Genomic DNA, 9,964 nt, shown 5'->3' with positions numbered 1-9,964 from the left:
GTGATGTCATTCAGGGCCAACTCCTCCTCCCCCCTCCCGGTGATGGAGGAAGAGAAGGCCGCGGAGGGGAAGATGAAGCAGTTCCACGGCGCTGTCGCGGTCGGCGGGTCCCTTGGGGCGGCGCTGGATCCGGAACGCAGCCGCTTCCCCTACTGCGTCGTCTGGACGCCTATCCCCGTCCTCACGTGAGTCGGGTGCCGGGGTTGGGGGGCAGCGTAGAGCTGGAGGGGGGGTGTCCCCGGGGGGGGGGGAGAGCCAGGGTTGGGGACGATGGGTCGGGGAGTCCACCGTTCCTGCTGCTTTTGCAGGAGACCCCGGCGCGGTCTTTCTTGCGCCCACCCAACCGCTTCGTAAACAAGGTTGTGGGGTGGAGGTGGGGGAATCTCTAATGGTGGTGGTGGTTGTTTGTTTATTGATTGTGTGGTTGTGCAAGCCCATGCTCTTTGGGTTGTTGGTGCTTCGGTTGTAGCGTCAGCATTTCTGCAGTGTGGTTTGCTCTCCCAGTTTGTTTCAAATTTAGAATAGAATAGAATAGAAAAATAGAATGTAGAATAGAAGAATAGAGAATAGAATAGAAGAATAGAATAGAGAATAGAAGAATATAGAATAGAATATAGAGGAATAGAATATAAAAGAATATAGAATAAAATAGAAGAATAGAATAGAGAATATAGAATAGAAGAATATAGAATAGAATATAGAATAGAAGAATAGAATATGAATTAGAATAGAGTAGAAGAATAGAATGGAATAGAAAATGGAATATAATTCTTTATATATTAATTATTGAACGTTTCATAACCAGGCTGGGTAACATCATTATCAAGATTTTCTTGCCCTATTCCTCTTTAGCTTATTTACAGGTACAGTCCTCGACTTACAACACTTTGTTTAGGGACTGTTAGGAGTTACAACAGCACTGAAAAAAGTGACTTATGACTGCTTTTCACACTTACCACCATTGTGGCATCCCCATGGTCACGTGATCAAAATTCAAAAACACTAGGCAACTGATTCGTCTTGATGGCCATGGCAGTGTCCTGGGGTCACCTTTGGCGACCTTCTGATAAGCAAAATTAATGGAGAAGCCAGGTTCACTTAACAAGCGTATGACTATCTTAACAACTGTGGCAAAAAAGATCATAAAACTCACTTAACAAATTGTTTCACTCAGGAACAGAAATTTTGGGCTCAATTGTGATCGTAAGTCGAGGATCTGCCTGTAAATGTCTTGGGTGTCATGACCATTTCTATCTGCTCAGGTACTTGGACTTTAGCATGGTGGTGGCGAGCTCCAGCATAGACCTGATTTTGTTTTCTTCCATCCAATTCTTCTCGTATGTGTGTGTGTGCGCGTGCGCGCGCACACACACACACACACACACTCTATACATACTTGGGGCTAATTGACCGAGGAATTCAATTCAGATTTGGAAAATTGTACAAAGTCTTGAGGGCTCCCTCTCTCAGAGCCACGATTTTGATCAAAATTAAACTTGGCATTGCTGCTGCTGTTGCTGTAAAAATGAGATATGAATATTAGTCTCTGACACTGCATCTAAGGCAGCAGGAATTGGGGCACACATTTAATTGTATCCTAGGAATATTCTTATCTGTGTTTTTATATATTTATACAGGCTCTATATACATGGGAGCAGGTTTTGCAAGGAAGTTGAGATATAGTTTTGCAGATATCATGTTTCCCCCAAAATAAGACAGGGTCTTATTTTCTTTTGACCCCTGAAATAAACACTTGGCCTTATTTTCGGGGAGGTCTTATTATTTTTGAGGTGCATGAGGTGGCGAGCGTGGTCACCTCATGGCTGCTGCTGTATTGCAATATTTTTGGGGAGGGCTTGTTTTGGGGGAGGGCTGATTTTAGCGCATGTGCTCAAAAGCCCGATTGGGCTTATTATCCGGGGATAATTATTTGGGGGGAAACAGAGTAGAAGGGTACATTCTTGGTTAAGAGCAAACATATTTAACTTCTTTTATATTTTTGTCTGTTTTTGGTTCTATCCAGTGTGACTGTGCACGACCAGTTCTACAGATTCCTGAGAACAGTGTTTCTTCAATGTGAGGAAAGAAATGACTCTTTTGGTGCTTTCCTTCTTTCTACAGATGGCTCTTCCCGATCATTGGCCACATGGGCATTTGCACTTCTTCAGGAGTCATCCGGGATTTTGCAGGGCCTTACTATGTCTCTGTAAGTAGAAGTTTATTCCTCTACAATAGAGTTCTCCAACCTTGGCAACTTTAAGAGTTGTGGCCTTCCAACTCTCAGAATTCCCTAGCTGGCACTTCACAGGTCTTCAAGCTGCCGAGGTTGAGAAACACTGTTCTGGATGATAAATAACAAAGATTTAAACTCAGCCATTTTCAGCTTAGTATCTCTGGATGTATGGGAGTACAACTCTTCAACATTCTCACCTGATAGTTTTGGAGGGCACCCAAAAGGGAGGAGCCTTAAGTCCTCACCCAGAAAAAGTGGGAGAAGTTAATTGTGTCTTGTTTCTCAGCATGAAGACAAATTGGATTTGGAAATTTTGTTTGAGTTTTGGCACTGCATGTTATATAAGCTTAACTCTTGCAGTTGATAAACTATGGTTTATGATTCCACCAAGGATAATTTATTCAGTAAACTATGGTTAAACAGTAGTTTAGTGTGATGTACTTCTTCTTGTGCCATATTCGTCATCGGATGTTGGCGATCCTATTTTTATCAACAGTTGCACGAAAAAGCGCTGTTGAGTTTTGTCCAAACCAGTCCCTTAGATTTTGAAGCCATGATCTTCTTCTTCTTCTGCTTGGACCTCATTTGCCTTCAATCTTTCCCGGAGGATTAAGTGAAAGATGCCGTATTTTTCCAGATGTCACATCACATGTGATATACACGGTCAGTGTAAACTCAATACAGCAGCTAATTTTGGAGGACATAAGCAGAACAAATAATGTTATTAACAAGTATTGCTGGTTTGGTAACTGAAATGTGCTTTTTCCTTTTGTTCCCTATCCTCTTTAGGAAGACAACATGGCTTTTGGAAAGCCTGTGAAGTAAGTGTTATTTCCCCCTCCACATTTTAATTTGCAAATGTATTTTTGTGGCTGAAACAGAACAATAGATGCCATATTCCAGTTAAGAAGACAAAAACATCAGGTTACAATTGGCCGTTGGAGCGTGCCAACAATAAGGCAACACAACATTAAATTTGTAATCACTATCATCTGAACTTTTGATCTAATCAAGCTTTCGACTGTTAATGTGTGAGCTGAAGTTAATTCATGATCTCAAGTATCTCTTCTGTCCATCCAAATGTTGGTTTTTCTCTTATATTAGCCTTGCCTGCCTCTCTGCTTGCACCTGACACCTCTTTTTTTATTAAATATTTTTCAGTGTTTTATATCATATGTTCCATTTCTGTGTGTTAGCACCTCTTTTTGGGGGGCACCAAAACAATGCATATTTTAAAGTTCCATAAACTGGGACAAAAGAAAGGAAAACTAAGATTAACATTCCGTGTATGTATACTCAGAAATAAATTTTGACTTTGATCATGCTTCTAGGGAACTTAATAGTTCTAATAGGGAATGATTAAAAAACATCTTTTAAGGGGTCGCCATGACCAACCACACTCAGTTATTTGAAATGGTAAAAGCAGTTGAAGGATACTCTTTTGAGACAACCAATATAAATATCATAGTGTTGGTTCTTCTTTATACAACCATTTCATGTTTAGTTTATTCAGTGCATGCCTGACCTCCTCCTAAATTGTAATTTACTAGTTTAAGTTTTTGTCAGTTGCTGTCTTAAGAAATGTGAGTCTTTTATGTTGTAGTGCTTTATTTTTCATTTTCAGTCTCTTTGGGTATTGCTACCCTGTTTTCCTGAAAATAAGACCTCCCCAGATAATAAGCCCAATAGGGCTTTTGAGCGCATGCATTAAAATAAGCCCTCCCCTAAAATATTTAAATGCATGTGCAGTCGGTCCCCATCATTTCCTGGGGAAATAAGGGGGAAACATGCTCCACGCACTCTGCATACACCTGCCATCCACGTGGAACGGCCTTGCCCCCTAGCTACTATGCCCCCTTCTCTTAGTGGCGGCCACAAAAAGAGAGGCAGGCCGAACGCCGCTAGGGCTGGCAAGAGTATGTCAGAAACAGAGAACTTCTGGTCCACAGGCCAAGGTTAAGGGGCCTCCTGCACCTCAAAAATAATAAGACCCCCGAAAATAAGGCCAAGCGCTTATTTCGGGGGTCAATAGAAAATAAGACTCTGTTTTATTTTCGGGGAAACAAAGTAAAGGGGGAAAAAGTAATATATGATACAGCGAAGATAATGCAGCAAAACAAAAAATACATATACTGCGTAGAGCTATATACTGGTAGGCTTTGGCGGGGGCGTGTGTGAATGTAGTGCAAGATGGGTGATAATACAATTATAGGCACAAAGAACAGCAAGGGACAAGGGAAATACTATTTTACCTACCGTATTTTTCGGAGTATAAGACACAACTTTTTCCCTCAAAAAAGAGGCTGAAAATCTGGGTGCGTCTTATACACCGAATACAGCATATTTTGCCTCCCGAAACCCTGCCCCCTTCACCAAAATGGCCGTGCATAGTGTTTAGGAGGCTTCCAGAGTGCTCCTGGGGGCTGGGAAGGGCAGAAATGAGTGAAAAATGGGCCGCTTTTTGCTCATTTTTTCCCCCCTCAAGCCCCCAGGAGCACTCTATAAGCTGGCTAAAGGCTATGCATGCCATTTTTTTTGACAAAAAACAGGTCCGTTTTCACAAAAAAGGGGCCATTTTTGGGAGGTCTGCAGAGTGCAAAAACTTTTTTTTTTAATTTGCCTCTTCAAAATCTTGGTGTGTCTTATACTCCAGTGCGTCTTATACTCCGAAAAATACAGTAGGTCTCCTGTTGATGGATTTTGATTAAGGTAATTACTCAAGTTATCCTTAATTCAGTGAAAACTCTGCACCCACCTTCTGAGATTTCATGAGCCTTGAACCATGCAGCTTCAAGCTTCATTTGCTGCTCTTAAGGACTAGAAATACATACACAGTAATATTTCAGCAGATGTTCAATTAGATCCTTAATGATACCTTCAACAGCCATGAAAGTATGCAATGAACTAAGAACTACAACCACAATTGAGCTCAAAATTTATGTTGCTAAATGAATTTTGCTCCATTTTATGACCTTTCTTGCCATAGTCATTAAGTGAATCGCTGCAGCTGTTCAATGAGTAACATGGTGGCTAAGTGAATCCGACTTCCCCATTGACTTGGCTTGTCAGGAGAAGGTGATCACGTGACTTGGACACGGCAGTTGTCATCCGTACATGGCAGTTGCCAAGTGTCCAAACTTCGATCCCATGACCATGGGGATGCTGCATCAGTCGTAACTCTGAAAACTCCCTTTTTTCAGTGCTGTTGTAACTTTGAATGGTCACTAAGCAAGTGGTTGTAAGCTGAGGACTATCTGTATTTGGAATTGTATTATTTTAATACTTTAGTACAGGGGTGTCCAACCTTGACAACTTTTAAGACCTGTGGACTTCAACTCCCAGAATTCCTCAGCCGGCTGAGGAATTCTGGGAGTTGAAGTCTTCAGGTCTTAAAAGTTGCCAAGGTTGGACACCGCTGCTTTAATAATTTTTCACAAGGTGAGGTGTTCCATTTGATGAAAGTGGGGAAATAATTTTATACAATGCAATAGCAGAGTTGGAAGAGACCTTGGAGGTCTTCTAGTCCAACCCCCTGTCTAGGCAGGGAACCCTATGCTGTTTCAGACAAATGGCTATCCAACATCTTCTTAAAGACTTCCAGTGTTGGGGCATCCACAACTTCTGGAGGCAAGTTGTTCCACTGATTAATTGTTCTAACTGTCAGTGGAACAACTTGTTACCAAAGCAGGGGTGTCCAACCTTGGCAACTTTTAAGACCTGTGGACTTCAACTTCCATTTTGATTTTCCCTCCTCCCTTTTGTCAGATACTGGAAGCTGGATCCCAACAAAGTCTATTCCTGTGGTCCCAATGCTTGGGATACAGCAGTACACGATGCCTCTGAGGAATATAAGCACCGAATGGTGAGTAAGGTGCAGCTTTCAGTTTAAGCTTGAGGATTTCTTCTCTATCTCTACTTCTGCTGATCACCAGCTGCCAGCAGTTTGGGTCTCACCAGGCTCAAGGTTGTCTCAGCTTTCCGTCCTTCCGAGGTGGGTAAAATGAGGACCCAGATTGTTGGGGGGCAATAGGCTGACTCTGTAAACCCCTTAGAGAGGGCTGTACAGCACCGTGAAAGTCTAAGGGCTATTGCCATCTCAGTACTGATTATGTCTAGAGAAGATATTTGAAGTAGAAATATCTTCAATTGTACATTTTTTTCCCTCTCTCTTGTAGCATAACCTCTGTTGTGACAATTGCCATTCTCATGTAGCTCTAGCCTTAAATCTCATGCGATACGACAACAGTACATCCTGGAATATGATCAAACTTTGTTTTCTCTCCTTGCTTTATGGGAAGTATGTCAGGTGAGTAGAAAACTCCGTGGCTTTTGTGACTCGGAGTAAAAGAGAGAGAGCATTCTGATCAAGCGCTTGATTCTCCTTTATGTAATATGTAGATAATTTTACCTCCCTTGTACCTAGATGCTTTAAATCGGGGGTGTCAAACTCACGGCGTCACAGGTTGGACACCTGGCTTGATATGTCCATTTCCTTTCCTCTGTTTTGCTTATTCTCATCAACCCTCCTTCTCTCTCTGATCCTCCGTGGCTGCACTTCAGTGGGTTGTGGGCTCCCCTCCCCATTTTTGTTTCTGAAATTGCTCTTCTTTCTTTTTACAGCATAGGAGGCTTTGTGAAGACTTGGCTTCCCTTCTTCCTCCTTTTGGGGATTATCCTGATAGTCATCTTGACTCTTCACTTGCGGTGATGGATGACATTGGTGTGTCCGTCTGTCCGCCCACCCAACCCATCCTCCCCTTGTCCCCTTTGAAGTCAAGTGTTGGAATCCCTGGCTTTTCAGCCCAAGGAAGAGATGGAGAGCTGCATGGTGTGGAAGCCCTCCCCACAAAAAAAGAAAAAAAAAAGAACTCCATTTGTATTTCGTAATAACAACTCTGCTGTTATCCCCTGGGATTCTTTGTTTGGATGAGGATGGTTTCTTTCCACCTACTTGACTTGGAACATTTTGGGATTGGGAAAGGAGGGAGACTCTTCAATTGTGCTTCTCACCAAAACTCCTTTTTTGACCAAAAGGTTCCCACGTGGAAATCCCAAATTGGGTTTGGGTCGAAAGGAGAATGAAGGGAGGAGGGTGTCATTAACCTTGGATGAGGTGTCTAAGGAGGGGGCAACTTTCTCTGACCTGTCCCAGAGGGTGATCCGTGGGCGCTAAATGGAAGGTGGCCCTTCTGCGGTCACCACCCTGGGATGGGGTAATATTTGCTTGCACTGAATGATGGGATTTCCAGTGATTAATGGTGGCCTCAAAATGCAAGAACGGTCTATGCAGAGCTTTGTGTGAGGGGAGGTTAATTTTAAGTTTCTTCTGGTGCAGGCGGGTGTTTAACTAAGGGTGGATCTAGTTTTCCTCTTGCCCACTGCGCAGAGAGTCTGTCTCTTTGTATGTGTCTTAAGTCTAGTCTCATAGGAACCAGCATTCGAAAGGCAGTTGATCTCAAGGGATCTTCGTTACCTTCTTGTCAGCTTAAAACTGCCCCTTGTCACAGACCCGCTGAAGAATGTAAGCTGCTCTCTTTGAGGAGCTGTTCTGGAGAATTCTGGTAAGACTTCCTCATTCCCTTATTATAGAATTATATAATAGAATTATTTCCAAAGCCTTTGCTTTACCGGGGTTCTTCATACATTATACTGTGCCTTGGAAGTCACTGGAAACGTAACCCGCAGCCATTAAAATGCTTCATCACCCATAGCGAGGGGTGGATCCTAGAAGCCATACCAGCGTCATGTCTGCTGTTAGGAAACATGAATCATTCCTTTAGGGCTCAGCTTTTTTCCCTGCTGTGGCCAGGTATCAAAAGAGCAATACAGTATATCACAGAAGTGAATAAACCCCTCCACATTTTGTAAATAGAATAGAATAGAATAACAGAGTTGGAAGGGACCTTGGAGGTCTTCTAGTCCAACCCCTGCTTAGGCAGGAAACCCTACACCACTTCAGACAAATGGCTATCCCAACATCTTAAAAACCTCCAGTGTTGGAGCATTCACAACTTCTGGAGGCAAGCTGTTCCACTGATTAATTGTTCTTAAGTGTCAGGAAATTTATCCTTGGCTCTAAGTTGCTTCCTTGATTAGTTTCCACCCATTGCTTCTTGTTCTACCCTCAGGTGGTTCGGAGAATAGCTTGACTCCCTCTTCTTTGTGACAGCACTTGAGATATTGGAACATTGCTGTCATGTCTCCCTAGTCCTTCCTTATTTAAGGATATCTTTTCTTTTTTTAAAAATAGTTTTTATTATACAGTTTTTTAAAAGAAAAAAGAAACAACCTATTCTATACAACATTTCCATATTGGTATACATCCATTATATGTGCATTCCCTCTCTACTCCAATATGCCATTATCTATACATGTAATTGCAGTGTTTTTATACATACAAATCTATTTCTTGAGTTACAGTCATTCATTGTGTGTCGTTTCCATTTATACATATTTATTACTGTTTTCTAACTCCTGTTTCGTCTTCATTTAATCTTTCCTTAAGCTTTATGCCTGTCTTCTAACCATTTATAGCATTCACTCCATACCTTATAATAATCTGTTTCTCCTTTATCTTTGGCCTCTTTTGTGAGGCTCTCCATCTCTGCACAGTCTAGGACTTTCCTTATCACCTCTTCCTCTGATGGAGCAAAATTATTCTTCCATTTTTGTGCATACATAATTCTGGCTCCTGTTATGATATGTAAACATGGTAATATTGACAGGGAAATTTGGGGAAAAAAACCTCACAATATCTAATTTTACATATCTTAAGGATATCTTTTCATGTGACAGCACTGAAGAAATGACACTTGGCTACAATATAAAGTAGTGAGTATACAGCTTGTATAACAATGTAAATGTGCTGTCCTCCTCAAAATAACGCAACACACAGCCATTAATGTCTAAACTGCTGGCAACAAAAGTGAGTACATCCCTAAGAGATCGTGTTCAAATGAGGCACAAATAGCCGTTTTCCCTCCCTGGTGTCACATGACTCATTAGTGTTATACAAGTTGTATACTCACTTTACATTGTAGCCAAGTGTCCTTTCTTCAGTGTTGTCACATGAAAAGATAGACGTAAATATTTACAAAATGTGGGGGGGGTGTACTTGCTTCTGTGATATACTGTAGCTGCTCAGATGAATTTTAACTTAATTTGGGCTTATGGCCTTCCTTGCCTTTTGTGTGGGGAAAAAAGGGGGCACCCTCTTCTTTTTAACCGAAGGTGACCTAAAACGAAACAAAAAACCTCCGTGCTTTCCTTTCATTTTCACCCTCGTTGTTCCCTTTCTAGCCTTCGTCCTTTTGTTCCTCCTGCGGTGCCAAAGATGCGTGCTGCGTACAAGAGAGGCACCTGTGGCTTAACAGGTCTTGGGGGTCTTGCTTGCATTCAGCCATTTCAAGCATGAATAATGGCAGCTGTAGAAAACTGATCCATAAGCTCTAGGGCTGATTAGAGATCAAAGGTCTGACATCAAAGTGACACCGTGCGGTGTTCCATCAAGCTATTTCCTGGGCTATTTCGCTTACGTCCCAGTAGGGATTCTAGTTCTTATGGAAATAATAGACTGAATTAATAACGCACACATTACTCAACTTTTTTTCCTCTTTTTATTGTCTCCTCCACTCTCATAATGACTTGCCAAAAAAAAAAAAAAAAGCTCCAGGAAGCCTAAGCTTTTCCCAAACCTGGAACTTAAAGCCAACTGTCTTTCTATCATAGCGC

The 9,964-nt window shown here is 42.0% G+C and overlaps 1 protein-coding gene across 1 annotated transcript; it reads left to right on the top strand.

The window, feature by feature from the left end:
- The first annotated feature begins 8 nt into the window (after positions 1 to 8).
- TMEM222 (transmembrane protein 222) lies at positions 9 to 8,096 on the top strand. The gene is made up of 6 exons (XM_032227297.1): positions 9 to 185; positions 2,122 to 2,206; positions 3,023 to 3,054; positions 5,999 to 6,095; positions 6,409 to 6,539; positions 6,854 to 8,096. Exons 1-6 carry the CDS (start codon positions 43 to 45, stop codon positions 6,939 to 6,941), a joined length of 576 nt encoding a protein of 191 aa, XP_032083188.1. The 5' UTR covers positions 9 to 42; the 3' UTR covers positions 6,942 to 8,096.
- Positions 8,097 to 9,964: the final 1,868 nt, after the last annotated feature.

The sequence above is a fragment of the Thamnophis elegans genome, chromosome 12 (genome assembly GCF_009769535.1).
Source record: "Thamnophis elegans isolate rThaEle1 chromosome 12, rThaEle1.pri, whole genome shotgun sequence".
NCBI classification, from domain to species: Eukaryota; Metazoa; Chordata; class Lepidosauria; order Squamata; family Colubridae; genus Thamnophis; species Thamnophis elegans.
This window is presented reverse-complemented; position numbering and strand designations above follow the sequence as displayed.

Excerpts from the sequence above, each read along its gene's own strand:
- TMEM222 (XM_032227297.1), top strand. The coding sequence starts at position 43 with ATGGAGGAAGAGAAGGCCGCGGAGGGGAAGATGAAGCAGTTCCACGGC. Across the intron at positions 186-2,121 it reads ACGCCTATCCCCGTCCTCAC|ATGGCTCTTCCCGATCATTG; the intron begins GTGAGTCGGGTG and ends TTCTTTCTACAG. Across the intron at positions 6,540-6,853 it reads CTTTATGGGAAGTATGTCAG|CATAGGAGGCTTTGTGAAGA; the intron begins GTGAGTAGAAAA and ends TTCTTTTTACAG.